This window comes from Lipotes vexillifer, unplaced genomic scaffold (genome assembly GCF_000442215.2).
Source record: "Lipotes vexillifer unplaced genomic scaffold, Lipotes_vexillifer_v1.1 scaffold97, whole genome shotgun sequence".
Taxonomy (NCBI): Eukaryota; Metazoa; Chordata; class Mammalia; order Artiodactyla; family Lipotidae; genus Lipotes; species Lipotes vexillifer.
The window spans coordinates 1,472,266-1,497,260 of NW_006775688.1; the positions used below are offsets into that span (position 1 = coordinate 1,472,266).

The window sequence follows — 24,995 nt, forward strand, 5'->3', positions numbered from 1 at the left end:
TTACTAAAAGCATAAACATCTCACCTATTCTCCTGGAAACACAGAGAATGGGGAATTGTATGCTTTGTGTACAAAAGAAGGAACGAGATATATAAGAACATTCTTACAATCAGTGAAGTAAAAGCTGATCCAGAATGCTAGCCTGTATTTTTCAGCTTGAGATCATTGTCTTACACAATACTGTGTCAAAGCTTTTTCTTTTTAACACACTAAACATTCGTATCACAATTCAAAGTTCGTTTTTCCTCTGAAGACTCTAACTGAATTAATGTCTCTGCCTAAACATTACAGACTTTTTTGTAGGAATAAAATGGTCTGGCTCAGATATCAACATGGGAAATCAGTAGAGCAAGTGCCAGATTACACTGGATTTGATTTCACCCAGTATACTCGGGGAATTTTACTTGTTACTTATCTAGCTTTTTTCCTAACCACTTTGGTTCTCCAATATAGTGAACCACTGAAGCATTTATAAAAGGAGAAATTCTTCAGTCTATCAGAAGCTGAAACTCTAACCTGTCCTTGGTGGATTTTACTCTAGATTGTCACAACAGACATTTTGACTATACTTTAAACACTAGGTTAAGTGTTCCTAAATATTTTGTTTTCTTTCTTAACCATTTCCAATCACCAAGACTTATTTATGTTTCCATTGTTTAATACAAATGGCAAAAGACATTTTATTTTCATTCTTCAACTCTTTATAATAGATGATGACATCAAAAGTCAGAAGCATTTAATATTTATGCTTAAATATACCATGTTTTTTCTAAGCAATAGAACTTCATCTATTTGCCAAAGGATAGCATTAGCCTGTTGCTTTTTTTTTTTTTTTTTTCAGTTTATGGTTCTTTCTGTATACTTTTGGGATTCCCTAACCTCCCTGCCCCATACCCCTTTTTTTTTTTTTTTTTTTTCTGAAGTTGAAAATCTTCCCTTGAAGATGTCTGAGCTTTGTTCACATAGTACCTAATTCCACTGGATCTCCTTACTGATTTATAAAATTTCCCCTTTCCTCATATGAGGAACAGAACACTCTTAAATGCTTCTATAAGTACCATCACCTGAACTGATTGGGATCTTTAGAGGTGAGAGAGAAAGATCTACTTAACTCTAATTACTTGAATTAGTGTCAGTGCTCAGTGCTTCAAGGAGCCTACTAATTTCAGTATCATTTACTTCTTTAGGGCTTAGAGGCTGCTTGTAGACACAAAGGTTAATGACTTCATTCAAATGTAATACATTCTAGGGCAATTTATGAATCTTCATGCACTTCTCCTTATATGTAATGCATTTTTAAAAATGCATTCAAGCTTTTTATCTGGTTTTAAACAGTTCGACTTCAGCATGGACTTCATTGTGTTTATTTTACTTGGTATTCATTTAGCATTTTGTACCTGCAAATTTCTTTCATCAAATTTGGGGAATTTTTAATTTCTTCCATTTGTTTCTGTCCCATTCTATTTCTTTTCTCTTTCTGGTATTTCATTTACATGTATGTTGGATTGACTGATATCATGTGGCAGGTCTCTGAGGCTCTGTTTATGTTTAAAAAATCATTTTTCTCCTTGTTCATCTTGGATGATTTCTTGGATGACTGCTCTACCTTCAATTTCATTTAATTTTTTCCTCTGTAATTTCCATTTGGCTGTTAAATCCAACCAGTGAAATTTTTTTTTATTTCTGAAACTTTAATTTTTAGGCCCAGAATTTCCATGTGATTCTTTTTTCTTTTTCTCTGATGAGATTTTTTTTTTTGTCTCCTGAGAGTTTCATTCACTGAAAATATGTTTTGTTTTACTTCAGTGAGGATAGTTATAATAGTTACTCTAAAATCTTTATCTGTCAGTTTCAACATCTGATTCATCTCAGGGTCAGATTTTACAAAATGTGATCCACTTTCTTGATTTTCATTTGTCAGTAGTTTTGAATCATATCTTGGACTTTATGAATAATAAGTTGTGGAGGTTCTGGATTCTATTACTTTTCTATGATGAGTGTTATTTCCTTTGCATTAGCAGGTGATTTTCTCGGCTAAATTTGAACTGTAAACTCTGTTTCTTTGAGGATAACCCTAGTCTCAGTTCAGATCTTTTGTTTTTAACAGAACTGCTGTAATTCTATTTCAGGTGGTTCAGGATCTGTCAGAGATGTGAGCAGAGTTAGGGGATCCTCTCTCTGGTTCCTGCCCTTTGGGGATTTCTTAATTTCTTCAGCATTCAAAGTTTCCTGGCTTCACATTTTTGGTTTCTCCAGAAAAGAAAAACTGGGAGTTTTCCCACATGCACCCCTGCTGCCAAAAAGCCTGCCTCCTGGACTGCACTTAGCTCCAAGCTAAACTCCAAGGAAAGGGCAACTTTCGTTTATGGTTCCTCATCTGCCCTTCTCCAAGCAAGCTTGCCCTCCCCACCAGAGTCATGCTTCTGTTCGCATTCCAGGGCATTCTGGTAGTTGCTTTTTGTATTATGTCCCATTTTTCTAGATGTTTTCTGCTGGGGGATAGTCCAGTAGGGTCTTAGTCTGTCATATTTGGAAGCAGAAGTTCTATCCCTGCCTGGTACTTTGACTCTTGACAGTCACTTCTTGCCTTGGTTAATGCAATACCCCCTAACCAGTCCCTGCTTCCACCCTTGACCCCTAAGGTCTATTCTTAACACTTCAGGAAGAGGGATACTGTGAAAGCATAAAAGCAACTTCTAGCGTCCCCCCATTTCACTTTAGGGATTTAGGTAAATGCTTAAAATGTCCTACTCTGCCTGATTGAAACTCCTCGGCCTGAACTTCCACGTCACGTGCTTATGCTATGCTGGTTTGCATCCTACTTTTCTGACCGCTCCTGTTTACTTTCAACAACTCGTGTTTACTCTTGCTCCTCTAATCCTGAAAGGTCGGTCCACCCTAAAAATAAGGTCCTTGGCAGTCTGGTCTTTCTCCTTTCCACTTTCTTCTCTGGAGATCTCATCCACTTCCACACTTTAAGCTTACATGTCAGGGCAAAGAAGCCTTAAGTCTCCCCCGCTTTCTCAGCAGAGTTGCAAACAGCGCTGACGTAAGGAGAATTAAGGGCTTCTGGACTCGGGGTATCCTTGAACCTTCTTCTCGCTAGCATCTGCCCAGATTTGAATAAACCGAAAGGGGAGTGCGTTTGCCAAGGTTCTAGCTGTGTTTGTCTGAAGATGGGTCTGAGAGAACTGTCCTCCCAGCATCTGAGCTCTCCCGCGCCAGCGCAGCGGACGACTGGGAAGCGGAACCCAAACGCGCGCGTCTTTGCTTCTGGCCGGGCGCGGAGAGCGCAGCGCGGTGCACCACTGGCGCGCAGCACAGCAGGGCATGGAGGAGAGCGGCGAGTCCCAGCCGACCGCGGGCTGCAGCGATGTGCGCCCGAGCGGCGATCGCGGCGGCGGCGCCCTCTCATGGGCCCCCGAGGACGCCTGGATGGGCACGCACCCTAAGGTCAGGAGGCGCGAGAGGAGCAGGGCGCCGGTCCAGGCCTCTACCCCAGGCGGAACCCACGGGCCGTGCTCCCCTTTGGGCCCTTGACTCCCAACCGCATGGAATCGCCGTTTACGCGCGAACCTCACCGAAGGGGATCCTTTATGCTCGCTGCCCGCTGCAGGCAACCTTGTTTTTGTTTGTTTAAATGAGTTGAACTCTTGTTCTGACACCGCCCCCTTCCCCCTCCCTCAGACCGTTCTTAGCTGGAGGGAACAACATTGAATACATTGCTCCTCAAGGCCAGATAGTAACCACTCCACTAATCTGAGTTTTGCTGTCTAGGGCTCGTTCTGGGGATGGTTTCATTTAATACTCACAGTAACCAAGCAAAACAGTTTGTGGGCCATGGATAAGATGTAGTAGTCTACAATGATTAAGGTTTAGGCACAATCCTCATTTGCCTGTGCTTGGCAAATTGCTGCCCTGTACCAGTCATGGCCCAAACAATGAACGGATAGTGAATGGATATAAGGGTTTTTGTAGGAATATCAGGGACTAGATACTTTGGTCTAGTAACTTTAGTAGAATTGCAGTCTTCTGCTGGAGAGCAATATTTCATAGATAATAATCTAAAAACAGTCCAGAAAAGGAACAATTTGAAGATCTTTTCATCTTCTCTTGCTTGATTTTTATCCTCCTGCTCTGATCCCTTTATTTCCCCTCAAGGTGAGAAAAACAAACACTAGCATGGAGATGTTATTCAGTGCCATAAAAGAACCAAAACATGGAGAGGGATCATGGTGGTTAGGAGCATGAACTCAAAGTTAGACTGCCTGGGTTTGAATCCTGGTTCTGTCGCCAGCTTTGTGATTTTTTTTTTTTTTTGGTGCAAGTTGTTTTATCTCATTGTTTCGCAGTTTTCTCATCTGTAAAATGGGGATAAGAATAGTACTAACCTTATAGGGTTGTTACAGGATTAAATCAGTTAATATTGGTAAAGCACTTGACATATAGTAAACATTACCTAAGTGTTTAATAAGTGGAACAACAGTAACAAATTTTAAAAACTTCTTCTAGATTTCATGTTACTATTTATATTGGTTGTTTGATTTTTCAGTTCTGCATTTGTATTATCCAGTTTGAAAATTACTTAGGTCGATCCAGTAATGCAGTATCAGATTTATCATCCTCAAACACCATTTTGATTATATTATTCCCATGCTTAGAGAATTTCCTTATGGGTAAAATTCAAACTATTAGCTTGACCATCAAGACCTTGCCACCTGGTCCCCAATTGCCTTTTCAGCGTCATTTTCAAACACGTTTAAGGTTTGAGGAGGACAGTTAATAACACCCCTCTTTTCCTGTACCTGTGCACACTTAGGAGGACTCCGATGGGGAAGTGTGACTTCAGATCTGCACCCAGGCAGGTTTGCTGACGCCTCACTTCTGCATTGTCCCTGCTTCCCCACCTAGTCACTGACATAGCTCGAATACCTCAGGCTTCTCTTGCAGGGGCAGGCTCCTGAAGAATGTTTGCTCAGTGCTGATCAACAAGTCTGAAAGCAGCAGCAGCTCGCTTGGTCCTTTAAAAAACAATGAAATAACTCCCTACTCTTGAGTGAGCAGGGGTGGGGATAGAGGCCAGGAGTGGTCTTCTTGCAGACTTTCTCCACAAGTAAATAAGAGACCAGGGAAATAGAGGCTCCCACTAACATGCGCCAACAAAAGTTCTATTAAAAAATGTCTCTACTCCTGGCAGATAGGTTTCTTTATAGGCCCTTGAATATGTGTTGCTTATTCCCACCTTTGTGTGATTACTCACACTGTTACTCTACCTTCTCTATTTATTCAAATCATACACGACAAGTCCTTCAGGGCCCAATTTGCATCCCACCTCTGCCAGAAAACATTCACCAACCAAGCTACCTGAGTGGAGCTCCTTTGACCTGTTGTGTCATGTTTTTTTATTCCACTCACTTGGTTTTTAGTCACTTACTGTCATGTATTTTTATTTACCTACAATTGCAGGTGTGCGTGTGTCTACCCTAACAATCCATAAGTTTTTTAGAGATAGGGATCAGGGCTTAATTGCCATGTAACTCCCACTATACCTATAAGAGAGTCTTATATATTATCTATTTAATGAATAGTTGTTGATTGAAAGAAAATATTAAGAGATTCTTCCTTCTCTATTTGACAATTACATTTTGATTTTCAGTATTTAGAAATGATGGAATTAGATATAGGAGATGCCACCCAAGTTTATATAGCATTCTTGGTTTACCTGGACCTCATGGAGAGTAAGTATTTGTTTTATTATTGTTTTGTTATTAGGGCGGTGGTCGGGGGATGAGGAGTTGGGTTGGCATATAGCGTTTATACATTTGCTATTAATTTTGTCACTGTTGTGATTTCTTTATTCCTTTACATTGGGAATTACTGGGTAACAGAAAATACTAGAATGATAAGGAAACATAGCTTTATAAGTGATGTTTGCTCAGCTGAGTATTAGGTAGGTGTTTGGAATTTTTATCTTTGATAAACATTATTGTCCATTCAATGATGCACTTTCAGGTAAAAGTTGGCATGAAGTAAACTGTGTGGGATTACCAGATCTCCAGCTCATCTGCCTTCTTGGTACTGAGATAGAAGGAGAAGGGTTACAGACTGTGGTACCTACACCCGTCAGTGCTTCCCTCAGCCATAACAGGTGGGCAGGTGATTTTTGATCTTTGTTTAACAGGTTAGTCCCTTTCCTGAATAAAGCACTAGGAATCATTAAATTAGAGGTAGGAATATATATATATAGTGTTTGTATACATTTTGTAAAATTTTGTCTTCCACTTTTTTAGTCAACTCCAGGTCACAGCAATGTACACTTACATACAGATACAAACAGAGCATTTGTCATTTACACTTTTCCTTTGAAAATAAAATATCTTAATATTCTAATATTGATATATCACAGATGCTTCAACAAGTTGGTTTTAATTAATGACAGAGATTCTGTAGAGAAAGACATTGGAAAGTTTTGAAACAAGGAATGTGGTTAAAAACAATCTTGATTTTTCCCTCTCACAATGTGTCTGCCACATATTGTTAACATTTTCAGATAATCTGCTGTTCGATGACTGTAAAAATTTGGAGGTTTTGTTCCTTTCCTCTCAAAGCATCTGTAGAGGTAGTAATGTATTTTAAAAGGAATTTGGGGTACAGGGATCATTGCTTTACTTTTGGTTATTTGAGGAATAAGTTAAATATGAGTATTTAACAAGTATTCATTTACTGTAAAGTATTACTGTATTTTTCATGTTCATTGGGAATTGTTTCATTTTAGATCTTTTTAACTTTATAAAAAGGCATGTAATCATTTGAGGCTCACTTTATGTACTTAATGTCATACTGCTAACATTGATCTATTGTGTATTTTGGAGGTGGGGTCTGCCATATAGCATTCCATCGTGTGATTGTACCACAGTTTTCACACCTACTCTCTTGCTGATGGAGTGTTGCTAATGTTCAACTTCAGGGGGTAATTTCAAACTGTCTTCCAAAGTGGTTGCCTCAATTTACTTTCCCCTGCAATCTTTGGAAGCTGTGTGGTCTCTTATATTTAGTATTCTTAGACTTTTAAATTTTTGTCAGTTGAATGGCTTATCTCATTGTGGTCTTAATTTGCAGTTCTCTGATATTGAACATTTATTTATATATTTAATATTTCCTCTCTTGAGAAATGTATTTTTATATCCTTTGCCTACTGGATTGCTTATAGTTTTCTCACTGACTTCTAGGAGTTCTCTATATATTCTTGATAATAATACTTTTGGTTGTGTTTCTGAGCTTTAAAATCTGTCTTTCAGGTATCTTTTGATGAATACAGTTCTTAATTTGAATATAATCCTATTCATCCATTTTCAATAATCAATATCTTTGTATCTAATTTAAGAACTATTTCCTGTCTAAAGGTCTAAGAAGTTCACCTATATTTTCCTAAGAGTTTTAAAGTTTGCTTTTTTTAATGGTATGAGAGGAAGGCTAGGAACCCTATTTTCATTTGGATAACCATTTTCCTCCACCTCCGTTTACAGAATATTCCCTCCTTTCCTTATTGTCCGACATATCATCTCTGTCATTTTCCAAAGCTCCCTCTATGCATTGATTTGTTTCTGGGCTCTCTTTATATTCCATTAGTCAATATATTTATCCTTGTGCCAATACCACATTTTCCTAATTGGTAGCTTCATAGGAAGTCCTGGTATCTGGTTAACAAGTCTCCCTTTTTGCTTTTCTTCTTTAGAAGCTGTGGCAGGCAGCCTCTAAGATGGCTTCTTATAATCCAGCCTTCTGATGGGCACACTCTTGTGTATTTCTGTTCCCTGGAGTGTGGTCTGGAGTTAGTGACTTGCTTTCAGTAAATAAAACTTGGCAAAAATGATGGGATGTTACTTCTAAGATTAGATTATAAAAGACTATGGCTATTTGGGGTCTTTTGTGTTTCCATACAAATTTGAAAATTTTTTGCTCTAGTTCTGTGAAAAATGCCATTGGTAATTTGATAGGGATTGCACTGAATCTGTAGATTGCTTTGGGTAGTATAGTCATTTTAACAATATCAATTCTTCCAATCCAAGAGCACAGTATATCATTCCTTCTGTTTGTGTCATCTTCGATTTCTTCCATCAGCATCTTACAGTTTTCAGAATACGGGTCTTCCTGACTTCAGACTATGCTGCAAAGCTACAGTAATCAAAACAGTATGGTAGTGGCACAAAAACAGCTACATAGATCAATGGGACAGGAAAGAAAGCCCAGAAATAAACCTACACACTTATGGTCCATTAATCTACCACAAAGGAGGCAAAAATATACAATGGAGAAAAGACAGCCTCTTCAATAAGCAGTGCTGGGGAAACTGGACAGTTATGTATAAAAGAATGAAATTAGAACATTCTTTAATACCATATACAACAATAAACTCAAAATGGATTAAAGACCTAAATGTGAGCCTGGATACTATAAAATTCCTAGAGGAAAACACAGGCAGGACACTCTTTGACATAAATCTCAGCATTCTTTTTTTTGATCCATCTCATAGAGTAATGGAAACAAAAGCAAAAATAAGCAAATGGGACCTAATTAAACTTACAAGCTTTTGCATAGCAAAGGAAACCATAAACAAAACAAAAAGACAACTTACGAAATGGGAGAAAATATCTGCAAACATTGCGACCAACAAGGGCTTAATTTCCAAAATATACAAACAGCTCATACAGCTCAGTATCCAAAAAACAAACAACCCAATCAAAAAATGGGCAGAAGACCTAAATAGACATTTCTCCAAAGAAGACATACAGATGGCCAATAGGCACATGAAAAGATGCTCAACATCGCTAATTATTAGAGAAATGCAAGTCAAAACTACAATGAGGTACCACCTCACACTGGTCAAAATAGCCATCATCAAAAAGCCTACAAATAATAAATGCTAGAGAGGTTGTGGAGAAAAGAGAACCCTCCTACGCTGTTGGTGGGAATGTAAATTGGTGCAGCCACTATGGAGAACAGTATGGAGGTTCCTTAAAAAACTAAAAATAGAGTTGCCATATGATACAGCAATCGCACTTCTGGTTATATATCCAGAGAAAACTCTAATTCTGAAAGATAATGCACCCCAGTGTTCATAGCAGCACTATTTACAGTACCCAAGACATGGAAGCAACTTAAATGTTCATTGACAGATGAATGGATAAAGAAGATGTGGTATGTGTGTGTGTGTGTGTGTGTGTGCGCGCGCGCACACACACACACACACACACACACACACAACGGAATATTACTCAGCCATGAAAAAGAATGAAATAATGCCATTTGCAGCAATATGGATGGAACTGCAGATTATCCTATTAAGTGAAGTAAGTCAGATAGAGATAGACAAATATCATATGATATCACTTATATGTGGAGTCTAAAATAATGATACAAATGAACTTATTTACTAAACAAATAGACTCACAGACATAGAAAACAAACTTATGGTTACCAAAGGGGAAAGAGGGGAGGGACAAATTTGGAATTTGGGATTAACAGATATACACTACTATATATAAAATAAACAACAGGACCTACTATATAGCACAGGACACTATATTTAATATCTTGTAATAACCTATAATGGAAAAGAATCTGAAAAAGAATATATATGTACACACATTTTTTTTTTCAGATATACAGCAAAGTGAGATATATATATATATATATATATATATATATATATAGTAAACAACTATACTTCAAGAAAAAAAAAAAGACTATGGTTTCTGTCAGGCACTCTCTCTGACTTGCTTGTTCTGAGGGAAGCCAGCTGCCCTGTGAACTGTCCTAGAGAAAGTCTGAACATAGAGGAGTAAAGGTAATTACTGATGGAGCAAGATTCTTGAGAGGTGGGGAGTGGTGGGTTCAAGAGACTAGTTGAAGAGATTAATATTGAGCTAGAGGAGGAACACCTGAACCTCTGAGGCTGTGGGGCAGGTAGAAAGGACAGAGGAAGACATAGGTGTATCTGACTGGGTTTACACGCAGGGACAAGGACAGAGCACCGTAAATTCTAACATGAAGCACTTTGATAAACACCTATTCCTTTCCTAATTCTCTATGATAAATGCATATTGATTTAATAGAAAGACCACTGGACCAAAGCCATAAGACCTAAGTTCTGGTCTTGACACTGACACAACATTTTCTTTGATGATTGGAGACACACCTAATTTTTCTGAGTTTCACTTTCTTTGTCTTTTATTGAGGGATATAGATTATCAGTAGATAACATGTAAGATCCCTTCCAAATCAAAGCTACCATAATTGGTTATTTTCATTGTGTGTATTGCATAAAATTAAATTTTTAGATTTCTATTAAATATTTTTTATATGTGTGATTTGTTATGAGAATTGTTTTTTGATATATCAGGCTATTTATACCCTTCTTTGAGAGGCTCCTTACTCTGAAATTTTTCTGTGTGTTTGAATATCAACACACAATTTTACTAGCATTATTTCCAATAATGCTTCTGTCTAAAAGACTTAATAATTCACTCCTTAAATCTCTCCCTTTGTGTCTTTTAATTACTCTAACAAATATCATCCTACCTAGTATTATTAATATATTATTTGTTTGGAGAAGGAACTACCATTTAGAGTTTACCTGAATTTAATCCTAAAAAATAAAATCAATAGCCTGTTTGAATCAAATCATTTCATAAGTCTAGAATAAATTTGTGTCCTATTTATTTCTATTTTTTCCCAACTGGTGATTACTGCTCTTCTAGCTTTTTAAGTTTGTTTTCTTCTTCTTTTTTTTTTATATAACAAAGTGAATCAGTTATACATATACATATGTTCCCATATCTCTTCCCTCTTGTGTCTCCCTCCCTCCCACCCTCCCTATCCCACCCCTCCAGGTGGTCACAAAGCACCGAGCTGATCTCCTTGTGCTATGCGGCTGCTTCCCACTAGCTAGTTTGGTAGTGTATATATATCCATGCCTCTCTCTCACTTTGTAACAGCTTACACTTCCCACTCCCCATATCCTCAAGTCCATGCTCTAGTAGGTCTGTGTCTTTATTCCTGTCTTGCCCCTAGGTTCTTCATGACATTTTTTTTCCCTTAAATTCCATATATATTTGTTAGCATACGGTATTTGTCTTTCTCTTTCTGACTTACTTCATTCTGTATGACAGACTCTGGGTCTATCCACCTCATTACAAATAGCTCAGTTTCGTTTCTTTTTATGGTTGAGTAATATTTCACTGTATATATGTGCCACATCTTCTTTATCCATTCATCTGATGATGGACACTTAGGTTGTTTCCATGTCCAGGCTATTGTAAATAGAGCTGCAATGAACATTTTGGTACATGACTCTTTTCGAATTATGGTTTTCTCAGGGTATATGCCCAGTAGTGGGATTGCTGGGTCATATGGTAGTTCTATTTGTAGTTTTTTAAGGAACCTCCATACTGTTCTCCACAGTGGCTGTATCAATTTACATTCCCACCAACAGTGCAAGAGGGTTCCCTTTTCTCCACACCCTCTCCAGCACTTATTGTTTCTAGATTTTTTTGATGATGGCCATTCTGACTGGTGTGAGATGATATCCCATTGTAGTTTTGATTTGCATTTCTCTAATGATTAATGATGTTGAGCATTCTTTCATGTGTTTGTTGGCAGTCTGCGTATCTTCTCTGCAGAAATGTCTATTTAGGTCTTCTGCCCAGTTTTGGATTGGGTTGTTTGTTTTTTTGTTATTGAGCTGCATGAGCTGCTTATAAATTTTGGAGATTAATCCTTTGTCAGTTGCTTCATTTGCAAATATTTTCTCCCATTCTGAGGGTTGTCTTTTGGTCTTGTTTATGGTTTCCTTTGCTGTGCAAAAGCTTTGAAGTTTCATTAGGTCCCATTTGTTTATTTTTGTTTTTATTTCCATTTCTCTAGGAGGTGGGTCAAAAAGGATCTTGCTGTGATTTATGTCATAGAGTGTTCTGCCTATGTTTTCCTCTAAGAGTTTGATAGTTTCTGGCCTTACATTTAGGTCTTTAATCCATTTTGAGCTTATTTTTGTGTATGGTGTTAGGGAGTGATCTAATCTCATACTTTTACATGTACCTGTCCAGTTTTCCCAGCACCACTTATTGAAGAGGCTGTCCTTTCTCCACTGTACGTTCCTGCCACCTTTATCAAAGATAAGGTGACCATATGTGCATGGGTTTATCTCTGGGCTTTCTATCCTATTCCATTGATCTATCTTTCTGTTTTTGTGCCAGTACCATACTGTCTTGATTACTGTAGCTTTGTAGTATAGTCTGAAGTCAGGCAGCCTGATTCCTCCAGCTCCATTTTTTGTTCTCAAGATTGCTTTGGCTATTCGGGGTCTTTTGTGTTTCCATACAAATTGTGAAATTTTTTGTTCTAGTTCTGTGAAAAATGCCAGTGGTAGTTTGATAGGGATTGCATTGAATCTATAGATTGCTTTGGGAAGTAGAGTCATTTTCACAATGTTGATTCTTCCAATCCAAGAACATGGTATATCTCTCCATCTGTTTGTATCATCTTTAATTTCTTTCATCAGTGTCTTATAATTTTCTGCATACAGGTCTTTTGTCTCCTTAGGTAGGTTTATTCCTAGATATTTTATTCTTTTTGTTGCAATGGTAAATGGGAGTGTTTTCTTGATTTCACTTTCAGATTTTTCATCATTAGTATATAGGAATGCCAGAGATTTCTGTGCATTAATTTTGTATCCTGCTACTTTACCAAATTCATTGATTAGCTCTAGTAGTTTTCTGGTAGCATCTTTAGGATTCTCTATGTATAGTATCATGTCATCTGCAAACAGTGACAGCTTTACTTCTTCTTTTCCGATTTGGATTCCTTTTATTTCCTTTTCTTCTCTGATTGCTGTGGCTAAAACTTCCAAAACTATGTTGAATAAGAGTGGTGAGAGTGGGCAACCTTGTCTTGTTCCTGACCTTAGTGGAAATGCTTTCAGTTTTTCGCCATTGAGGATGATGTTGGCTGTGGGCTTGTCATATACGGCCTTTATTATATTGAGGAAAGTTCCCTCTACACCTACTTTCTGCAGGGTTTTTATCATAAATGGGTGTTGAATTTTGTCAAAAGCTTTCTCTGCATCTATTGAGATGATCATATGGTTTTTCTCCTTCAATTTGTTAATATGGTTAATCACATGTTGATTGATTTGCGTATATTGAAGAATCCTTGCATTCTTGGAATAAACCCCACTTGGTCATGGTGTATGATCCGTTTAATGTGCTGTTGGATTCTGTTTGCTAGTATTTTGTTGAGGATTTTTACATCTATGTTCATCACTGATATTGGCCTGTAGTTTTCTTTCTTTGTGACATCCTTGTCTGGTTTTGGTATCGGGGATGGTGGCCTCCTAGAATGAGTTTGGGAGTATTCCTCCCTCTGCTATATTTTGGAAGAGTTTGAGAAGGATAGGTGTTAGCTCTTCTCTAAATGTTTGATAGAATTCGCCTGTGAAGCCATCTGGTCCTGGGCTTTTGTTTGTTGGAAGATTTTTAATCACAGTTTCAATTTCAGTGCTTGTGATTGGTCTGTTCATATTTTCTATTTCTTCCTGATTCAGTCTTGGCAGTTTGTGCATTTCTAAGAATTTGTCCATTTCTTCCAGATTGTCCATTTTATTGGCATAGAGTTGCTTGTAGTAATCCCTCATGATTTTTTGTATTTCTGCAGTGTCAGTTGTTACTTCTCCTTTTTCATTTCTGATTCTATTGATTTGAGTCTTCTCCCTTATTTTCTTGATGAGTCTGGCTAATGGTTTATCTATTTTGTTTATCTTCTCAAAGAACCAGCTTTTAGTTTTATTGATCTTTGCTATTGTTTCCTTCATTTCTTTTTCATTTATTTCTGATCTGATTTTTATGATTTATTTCCTTCTGCTAACTTTGGGTTTTTTTTGTTGTTCTTTCTCTAATTGCTTTAGGTGCAAGGTTAGGTTGTTTATTCGAGATGTTTCCTGCTTCTTAAGGTGGGCTTGTATTGCTATAAACTTCCCTCTTAGAACTGCTTTTGCTGCATCCCATAGGTTTTGGGTCGTTGTATCTCCATTGTCATTTGTTTCTAGGTATTTTTTAATTTCCTCTTTGATTTCTTCAGTGATCACTTCGTTATTAAGTAGTGTATTGTTTAGCCTCCATGTGTTTGTATTTTTTACAGCTCTTTTCCTATAATTGATATCTAGTCTCATGGCGTTGTGGTCGGAAAAGATACTTGATACAATTTCAATTTTCTTAAATTTACCAAGGCTTGATTTGTGACCCAAGATATGATCTATCCTGGAGAATGTTCCATGAGCACTTGAGAAAAATGTGTATTCTGTTGTTTTTGGATGGAGTGTCCTATAAATATCAATTAAGTCCATCTTGTTTAATGTATCATTTAAAGCTTGTGTTTCCTTATTTATTTTCATTTTGGATGATCTGTCCATTGGTGAAAGTGGGGTGTTGAAGTCCCCTACTATGAATGTGTTACTGTCGATTTCCCCTTTTATGGCTGCTAGTTTTTGCCTTATGTATTGAGGTGCTCCTATGTTGGGTGCATAAATATTTACAATTGTTATATCTTCTTCTTGGATCGATCCCTTAATCATTATGTAGTGTCCTTCTTTGTCTCTTCTGATAGTCCTTATTTTAAAGTCTATTTTGTCTGATATGAGAATTGCTACTCCAGCTTTCTTTTGGTTTCCATTTGCATGGAATATCTTTTTCCATCCCCTTACTTTCAGTCTGTATGTGTCTCTAGGTCTGAAGTGGGTCTCTTGTAGACAGCATATATATGGGTCTTGTTTTTGTATCCATTCAGCCAATCTGTGTCTTTTGGTGGGAGCATTTAGTCCATTTACATTTAAGGTAATTATCGATATGTATGTTCCTATTCCCATTTTCTAAATTGTTTTGGGTTCGTTATTATAGGACTTTTCCTTCTCTTGTGTTTTTGTCTAGAGAAGTTCCTTTAGCATTTGTTGTAAAGCTGGTTTGGTGGTGCTGAACTCTCTCAGCTTTTGCTTGTCTGTAAAGGTTTTAATTTCTCCATCAAATCTGAATGAGATCCTTGCTGGGTAGAGTAATCTTGGTTGCAGGTTTTTCTCCTTCATCACTTTCAGTATGTCCTGCCACTCCCTTCTGGCTTGTAGAGTTTCTGCTGAGAGATCAGCTGTTAACCTTATGGGGATTCCCTTGTGTGTTATTTGTTGTTTTTCCCTTGCTGCTTTTAATATGCTTTCTTTGTATTTAGTTTTTGACAGTTTGATTAATATGTGTCTTGGCGTATTTCTCCTTGAATTTATCCTGTATGGGACTCTCTGTGCTTCCTGGACTTGATTAACTATTTCCTTTCCCATATTAGGGAAGTTTTCAACTATAATCTCTTCAAATATTTTCTCAGTCCCTTTCTTTTTCTCTTCTTCTTCTGGAACCCCTATAATTCGAATGTTGGTGCGTTTAATGTTGTCCCAGAGGTCTCTGAGACTGTCCTCAGTTCTTTTCATTCTTTTTTCTTTATTCTGCTCTGCAGTAGTTATTTCCACTATTTTATCTTCCAGGTCACTTATCCGTTCTTCTGCCTCAGTTATTCTGCTATTGATCCCATCTAGAGTATTTTTCATTTCATTTATTGTGTTGTTCATCGTTGTTTGTTTCATCTTCAGTTCTTCTAGGTCCTTGTTAAATGTTTCTTGCATTTTGTCTATTCTATTTCCAAGATTTTGGATCATCTTTACTATCATTACTCTAAATTCTTTTTCAGGTAGACTGCCTATTTCCTCTTCATTTGTTAGGTCTGGTGGGTTTTTATCTTGCTCCTTCATCTGCTGTGTGTTTTTCTGTCTTATCATTTTGCTTATCTTAACTGTGTTTGGGGTCTCCTTTTTGCAGGCTGCAGGTTCGTAGTTCCCGTTGTTTTTGGTGTCTGTCCCCAGTGGCTAAGGTTGGTTCAGTGGGTTGTGTAGGCTTCCTGGTGGAGGGTACTAGTGCCTGTGTTCTGGTGGATGCAGCTGGATCTTGTCTTTCTGGTGGGCAGGTCCACGTCTGGTGGTGTGTTTTGGGGTGTATGTGGACTTTTTATGATTTTGGGCAGCCTCTCTGTTAATGGGTGGGGTTGTGTTCCTGTCTTGCTAGTTGTTTGGCATTGGATGTCCAGCACTGTAGCTTGCTGGTTGTTGAGTGAAGCTGGGTGCTGGTGTTGAGATGGAGATCTCTGAGAGATTTTTGCCATTTGATATTATGTGGAGCTGGGAGGTCTCTTGTGGACCAGTGTCCTGAAGTTGGCTCTCCCACCTCAGAGGCACAGCACTGACTCCTGGCTGCAGCACCAAGAGCCTTTCATCCACATGGTTTAGAATAAAATGGAGAAAAAATAGAAAGAATTAGTAGAAGTAGGAAGAAAGGAAGAATGGAGGAAAGGAAGAAAGAAAGAAAAGAAAGAAAGAGAAAGAAAGAAAGGAAGGAAGGAAGGAGGGAGGGAGGGAGGAGGGAAGGAAGGAAAAAAGAAAGAAGATAAAGTAAAATAAAATAAAGTAAGATAAAATATAATAAAGTTATTAAAATAAAATAATTAATAAGAAAAAAATTAAAAACAAAAAACAAAGAAACAAAAAACCCGCACGGATAGAACCCTAGGACAAATGGTGGAAGCAAAGCTGTACAGACAAAATCTCACACAGAAGCATACACATACACACTCACAAAAAGATGAAAAGGGGAAAAAAATCATAAATCTTGCTCTCGAAGTCCACCTCCTTAATTTGGGATGATTCGTTGTCGATTCATGTATTCCACAGCTGCAGGGTACATCAAGTTGATTGTGGAGCTTTAATCCGCTGCTTCTGAGGCTGCTGGGAGAGATTTCCCTTTCTCTTCTTTGTTCTTACAGCTCCCAGGGGCTCAGCTTTGGATTTGGCCCTGCCTCTGTGTGTAGGTCGCTGGAGGGCGTCTGTTCTTCGCTCAGACAGGACGGGGTTAAAGGAGCCGCTGATTCGGGGGCTCTGGCTCACTCAGGCCGGGGGGGAGGGAGGGGCAGGGAGTGCGGGGCGGGCCTGCAATGGCAGAGGCCGGCGTGTCGTTGCACCAGCCTGAGGCCCGCCATGCGTTCCCCCGGGTAAGTTGTCCCTGTATCCCGGGACCCTGGCAGTGGCGGGCTGCACAGGCTCCCTGGAAGGGAGGTGTGGATAGTGACCTGTGCTCTCACACAGGCTTCTTGGTGGCGGCAGCAGCAGCCTTAGCGTCTCATACCCGTCTCTGGGGTCCGCGCTTTTAGCCGCGGCTCGCGCCCGTCTCTGGAGCTCCTTTAAGCAGCGCTCTTAATCCCCTCTCCTCGCGCACCAGGAAACAAAGAGGGAAGAAAAAGTCTCTTGCCCCTTTGGCAGGTCCAGACTTTTCCGCGGACTCCCTCCCGGCTATCCGTGGCGCACTAACCCCCTGCAGGCTGTGTTCACGCAGCCACCCCCAGTCCTCTCCCGGCGCTCTGACCGAAGCCTGAGCCTCAGCTCCCAGCCCCGCCCGCCCCTGCGGGTGAGCAGACAAGCCTCTCGGGCTGGTGAGTGCCGGTCGGGCTGAGCCTCTGTGCGGGAATCTCTCCGCTTTGCCCTCCGCACCCCTGTTGCTGCGCTCTCCTCCGCGGCTCCGAAGCTCCCCGCTCCGCCTCCCGCAGTCTCCGCCCGCGAAGGGGCTTCCTAGTGTGTGGAAACTTTTCCTCCTTCACAGCTCCCTCCCACTGGTGCAGGTCCCGTCCCTATTCTTTTGTCTCTGTTTTTTCTTTTTTCTTTTGCCCTACCCAGGTACATGGGGGGTTTCTTGCCTTTTGGGAGGTCTGAGGTCTTCTGCCAGCGTTCAGTAGGTGTTCTGTAGGAGTTGTTCCACATGTAGATGTATTTCTGATGTATCTGTGGGGAGGAAGGTGATCTCCGCGTCTTACTCTTCCGCCATTTTCCCGGAAGCCCTGTTTTCTTCTTTAAATAGAATTAGTTGGAAGGTTAACTTAGTAATCCATTTTTATACTCTTGCATTTAATAACTCAGAGGGCTTAAGTCTATGTGTTTTGTTTTTGTATAAATATTCATAATTATATTATGCAGTGGAATAATAATACACAAAATAGCACAAATGAGGCCCAATACACATTATATTTATTATGCCTTTTATGGCATGAAACTTTTTCAACTCAAAGTATGCAAATAACCTTTTAGCAAAGATTTGTGTGTGTTTGTTTGATTTCATTCCTCAGTTTTTAACAGGAGTGATATTTTTAGGTAGTAGGCAAACTTATCTATTTTTACTTCTCTATGTACTTTGTATATAAAATGTTACATATCTAACAGAGATGCTGCAATTTCAGACGTTTGTGGTTAATGTAGGAATTTTCCTTCATTAGTAACACAAAGAAAATTATTGAGTTTGAAGCTTTGGCAGCCTTGTATAGGGAAGAGATTCATTAAGCCAAGTCCTAAAAGTATTTGGGTAGGAATTTATGAAGGTAGCTCACCTTAAATAAATACATTTTTTTAAAATTTAAGAGAACAAACAGCTCTTAATTTATCTGATAATAAATCATCTACAAAAATAAATAACTCTGTGTTCACTTTTGAATATCATTACTGTCAGATAATATTGCTTGGACTTTTTAGTTTAGCAAATATTTATAGACAATTATGTGTCAGGAAGTGATCTAAGTGCTAGGAATACCGCATTGATCAAGACAGCCTCTTTCTTTTTTTGAGGTATAATTGACAGGCAACATTATATTAGTTGCAGGTATAAAACATGATGATTTGATATTTGCATGTATTGGGAAATGATCACCACAATGAGTCTAGTTAACATTCGTCACCATACATAGTAACAGAATTTTTTTCTTATGATAAGAACTCTTAAGATCTACTTTCTTAGCCACTTTCAAATATGCAATAGTGTTATTAACTGTAGTCACTGTGCTGTACACTACATTCCCATGACTTATGTATTTTATATCTGGAAGTTTATACCTTTTGACTCTTTTCACCCGTTTCACCCACTGCCTCTGGCACCCACCATTCTGTTCTCTGTATTTATGAATTTTGTGTGTGTGTGTGATTCCACATATGCATGTGGTATTTAAGACATTCTCTTGAAAGTAATGTTCTAGCACTAAATGTTGGCTGGAAAATAACTTTTATTTCATTTTTTGGTAATTGTTAGATGAGATCTGGTAAAAACAGAATTGTCCTTTGTTCAGAGATTTAATTAACTGTAATTTGGGACCACCGCCACTTATTTTATTGTTAGGTAACTGAATAACAAGGGTAGTGGAGTACTGATAGTACTTTACACTAGGTTGTGTCAGGACCCAAAAGAAGGACAGAAAAAGCCTCCTGAAAGTTGTAAGACACCATGTTTTAGTAGGACAAGTGCAAGTAGTTAAATGTGCCTGCCTGCCTAGCATGGAATCTAGTTCAGAGTAGGTGATTAATGGCATTGATTAAGGCTGCTAATGAACAAATGAATGTATAGAACTCATGAGAAAAGGGAAGGATGGGAAATGAGGCTGGAAGAGTTACGTACATCATGAAGGCCATCACTGTTTTCACTTTTTTGCTGTTACAAATTGTACTGTGATGAATAGCCTTGTAAATATATCCTTGTTCTCAAGTATGAGCGTTTCTCTAATGTAGAAACCTAGAGGTGAAATGTCTGGGACATATAGCATTTATACCTTCATCTTTACTGGTTATTACTAACTTGCTGTCCAGAAGGTTATCCGTTTATGGTCCCACTGACAATATATAAGTTTCCATAGACTAGGAGAAGAGATTTACTGACATATAGCTGACAAAGATTAATTCAGAATATGTAAATAACTTCTCTGCCTCAAGGAAAAAAACAACCCAAATGAAAAACATGGGCAAAGAATGTGAACAGGCAGTTCATAGAAGAGGAACTGAAATCCTCAAATCTATTTGTAATCAGGGAAATACAAATATAAGACGTGCTTGTTCATGTTTATCTTGATGATGCATAAGGTTTTCAGACAGTTTATATTGTTATTGTTTGACAAAAAGAAGGTATGGGGGTATCTTTGAACAGGGCTATAGCTAGCTCATAACATGCCTTGGAGCGAATTAGAAAAAGGGACTCCCTCTGGACATACAGAAAAAGTCTTTTCACCAGGATTCAAGGTTTGGCAAGCACCGTAAATCAGATTTCAGACGCACTTGTACCTGGCCTCCTTGTGCAAGGCACAGTCTGTACAACATACATGATTCCTTACCCCTGAAGCTTGTCTGTTGAGTCCTAGGTTTCCAGAAGGAACTCTAAAAATTACTGGTACATGGATGGTGTTATTGAAGGGCTTTAAGCACGGGAGTGATGCTGTAGGTTATTCCATGTGGTTATAAGAGTATTTTGCATTTGTAGAGAAGTTACAGAATTTCAAAGTACCTTCACATGTATACTCTCATTTCATCAGCTCTAAAATCCTTAGTGGTATATAGGGTAATTGTTTTATCCTAATTTCACATATAAAAAGCTTAGATTAAAAATGTGGTTTTATTTATGCTCTACTGTTTCCAAAAGATAATAAAGGATTAAATGAGTTGCTCCAAGATCTCATAGTAACAAAGTCTCATAGCTATAGTTCTTCTTACTTTGTTGGTGATTTTAAAATCTTTTTCTGTAGAATAAAACCAGATACAGAAAACTACATAATATAAATGCATAGATTGAGTTACAAGGCAAACATTTTGAACACTTGTAACCCATCAAGTCAAGAAATAGAACTTTTCTAGCCATCCCAGAACCACTTGAGTGTGCCCTGTCCTAAACATTACCTTTTCCTTTCCCGTTATTCTTACTTTTATAATAATAACTTTTATTTTGGCTATACTGTTTTATGGTGTACTCATGGTACATTTCAACGTTTCCCTGTCCTCTGTATTTTCTGAAAATTGGCAACTGGAACCAGGGCCTTGATTATATCATATTAATAAGACTGTAGCTGGTGGTCTGTACTTTGGTCAGGAGGCATGTAATGTCCTTTTCCTTTTTTTTTTTTTTTTTTTTGCGGTACGCGGGCCTCTCACTGTTGTGGCCTCTCCCGTTGCGGAGCACAGGCTCCAGACGCGCAGGCTCAGCAGCCATGGCTCATGGGCCCAGCCTCTCCGCGGCACGTGGGATCTTCCCGGACCGGGGCACAAACCTGTGTCCCCTGCATCGGCAGGCGGACTCTCAGCCACTGCGCCACCAGGGAAGCCCCATTTACTTTTTATATACATTTTAAAATCAACTTAATTTCTACAAATAAAGCACTTCTTTATTTACATCTCAGATTTTTCCCATTAAAAAATGTTTTTGGTTATATCCTGTAAATTTCTGTTGATCTGCAGTAGAGTCCAGCAAACTCTTTCCGTAAAGCTCTAGGGATTTGCAGGCCATTTGGGCTCTATTGCAGCTCCTTAGCTCTGCCATGTTATGGTAAAAGCAGCGTTAGACAGTACATAAACAAATGGTTTGGTTTTTATAACTTTATTTACAAGAACAGAGGGCAGTCCAGATTTGGCCCATAGACCATTGGTTTACCAACCCCTGATCTGTGGGTTTTGCCTCTGTCCTTCTGTTTTCCTTACAATTTTTCTGTTAAAGAACCTGGGCTGTTTGACATGCATACTCTCCCATAATCTGGGTTTGTCAGTTACTCATGGTGCATTTCAACATGTCTCCCTGGCCTCTGTGTTTTCTGCAAATTGGCAGCTGAAACCAGCAGCTTGATTAGATGCAGTTGGATCATGTTAGTAAGACTATAGCTGGTAGTCTGTTCTTTCATCAGGCAACGTATTATGTCTGGTTACCTCTCTGTGTGATCTTAGTAGCATTGATGCTTAATGCCTAGCTTTGACTGGTGGTTTTAACCTTTGTTGTCATTGTTGTTCTGACCTATGATTCTAGTCCACTTCCCTTGAACTGCAGCACAGATACAGTAGAGCTTTGGTTCATATATTGTTCCCAGGACCTCTTAGTGCTGACTTCCCCCTTTGACTTTCACTCAAGAAAGCACAGTAGAATGGGTGTAGGTGAGAGTGATGATATATTATGGGGAATATTAATTTTATATTAAAATATGACCTGCCAACTTCGATGCTTTGTTGTTAGAAACAAATTACTTTCTACACACTGCACAACCAACCTGAGCAAACCAGCTGTAAATCACTATCCTAGACTGTGTTGCTTAGCTGCTTGATTATAGTGCTTTTTTTTTTTTTTTTTTTTTTTTTTTGCGGTATGTGGGCCTCTCACTGTTGTGGCCTCTCCCATTGTGGAGCACAGGCTCCGGACGAGCAGGCTCAGCGGCCATGACTCACGGGCCCAGCCGCTCCACGGCATGTGGGATCTTCCCAGACCGGGACACGAACCCGTATCCCCTGCATCGGCAGGCGGACTCTCAACCACTGCGCCACCAGGGAAGCCCTATAGTGCTTTTTTTTTTTAATGCTCTTTATTCCTCAAAAAGTTTAAAATGACATTTTTATTACTAGGGAATCTGGGTAGTATACAAAGCCTGAGAGCCAGAGGAGTTGGCAGTTGCTGTGGGTGCCACTTCATGTTATTTACAAAGGGCATATTACACATTAAGGCATGATAGCTGTCTTCTTTATTGAAGTCCCAAGTTTTAGAGTCTGTTGTTTGTAATACTGGACCACACTCTATCATTTACATAGTTAACTACAACTTAGTTATAAAATATTTCCCCAGTGATAACAATAAATAATCTCACTGTAGCTCTTAAAACTACAGCAGTAGCTATCTTGCTGCTTGACTGCTGAGTGGCAGAGTGGCGTATATATTTGCAAGGCTTATGCTTTCCATTGTTTATTTTATGGTGTATATGTATTTGGTGACTCCTTAAAAGGTAACAAATCTAGACAACATTTAATGTTATATCTGCGTCAATTTCTAAGAATGCCCAAACAGTTTTTGTATCCATTTCCTATTTATTTTCCCAGGCTTTGGACCTAGTGATTTTTTGTACATAGTTTTTGGCAAGAGTACAGACAGATTCCATTACAGAGCAAATGTGTATTTGAATAGCAGTGAGTGAATGCATTACTTTGAGCAAAAGTACAGTTTATGATTGGTGTTTTCTGTAAAACAGTTATGCATAATATTTGCTCATAGTTAAAACACTTTGGCGTATTTTTCAAGGCTCAGAAGGTCTTATGTATACTGGTCCCTTGTGAAAATATTGATTTAATACTACTTGCTGATCTCCAGTGGCAGAATAGAATTGGTAAAATGCCTATATCTGATACCTAGTGGGAAAATTATGTTGATGGAGTATGAAGTTGTTTGTGTTTCTTGAAGGGAAAGACACAGCTCCTTTTTCTCTCATCTAAAAATACCTCCTAAAGCTAATGTAAAATAATCTTTAGCTTACATTTTAAAATAGTAAGTTATGTATTCGGATGGCATACGGAAAGTAGTCTAGATTGTTTCTTACTAAAGTGAATCTAAGAATCCATGTAGCAGGTTTGGTCAGTGACCGTAGAGGTATGACTACAGTTTCCCCAGACTTCATGATGATATAAAATCATAGTAATAAATTCACAGAGGTCAAAGAGATCTGATGAATTTAAAAATGAGACAACCAGAGGAATGCTAATGAAAGACAAGGGCCTTTTTCAGAGCTAAGGGAGCAAATGAAGTCAAATTTGTGTTCACATGGCTTAATTAGCTTCTCTTTGGACTATTCTGCCATGGATATTTGTTGAGTGTCCCTAAATGTGTGAAGTATATTACAGCAAAGTTAGGATAATAGTTTTACAGGCTTCTGTAAGTATTATAGGTAGTTACAAATGGGGAAATTTCTTAATAAACTGACACAAGGACCCATACCAAATTGTGAGGAAAAAAAATGTTTTTCTGTTTTTTAGCTATCAGTTTTGGGGTTTTTTGTTTGTTTTCTGATAGAATTTATGTTGTCTTTCAGTTTCAATGTCAATTTAGTTTCTTCGGTAAAATATGAGAGATGTGCTGAAAACTGAAACCCCAGTTGCCATATTTTAAGCTTATCTGCTTTTATACATAAGTTTAAAAAAAAAAGCTGAGCAAAGTGTTTTCTACAATCATGAGATTCAGGGACAGTTAAGGTACTGTTTTTTGAAATGCTCTGTAAATCTCCTTTGTTACAAAGGACCATAGTTCCTTGCTTAGTAATACCAGTGAATCATTCATCTTTTTAAACCCAGCTAAATTATAAATGGCTGTCTTCTCTCAGTGCCAGAGAAGGATAGTGGATAGTTTCTGTGAAGATGGAGCCTGTCCAATGACCATTTTATCCACCCCACTTCCACAAATTTGTGACATTTCTTTTGATGTGTGGTGATTGATAACCTCTCTAAAAGAGATACCTTCAGCCAGTTTATCTGAGAGGCAATTTTTCCAAATATTCTCTTTCTTAGCATCTTCCAGTCTGAATATTACTCTAGAAATTTAGAAAAAAGTCTTCAACATTCCATATACCAAATTGGTCATCTGCTAGTTCAGCAGCCATAAGGCTAAAAGTCTAAGAACTTTTGTCATTTGGTTTGGTCAGAACTCTTCTGGCAAGATTCTTGTACAATTTATGCTTTAAGAGAAGTGAAGACAACTCATTCAGAGCCAAAGTTAGGATTTCTAGCCTGTGATTTTTTAAATCTGATGCTTAGCTTATTAAGCCATATCAAGCTGTTTCTTACAGCATTGTTGTCAACGTTTTCAATGTTTCAAAAAAATACATTCTTCCTTCTTCCTACATTGAATCAATGAATTGCAGTTCTTTTTTCTTTGTTGGAATTAATGTAGCTTTTAAATACAGATTTTAAAGACGGTAAATAGTAATTTCTCTTTTCTTAAAGATCATGATTATTTTTTAAATATTTTATTAGCTGTTTATGTGTTATCACAGCAGTAACCCAGGTAATAAAATAGACCAACTGTTTTTTTTTTTTTTTTTTTTTT

At 38.3% G+C, this 24,995-nt stretch overlaps 1 protein-coding gene across 1 annotated transcript in view; it reads left to right on the forward strand.

Moving 5' to 3' along the window:
* Positions 1–3,306: 3,306 nt before the first annotated feature.
* The window catches only part of TSEN15 (tRNA splicing endonuclease subunit 15), a 36,672-nt gene continuing 14,983 nt past the window's right edge, over positions 3,307–24,995 (forward strand). The window contains exons 1-3 of the mRNA XM_007450153.1: positions 3,307–3,453; positions 5,657–5,738; positions 6,013–6,148. Of these exons, the coding sequence (XP_007450215.1) occupies positions 3,331–3,453; positions 5,657–5,738; positions 6,013–6,148 (341 nt within the window). The 5' untranslated portion in view covers positions 3,307–3,330. The remainder of the gene's footprint in view (positions 3,454–5,656; positions 5,739–6,012; positions 6,149–24,995) is intronic.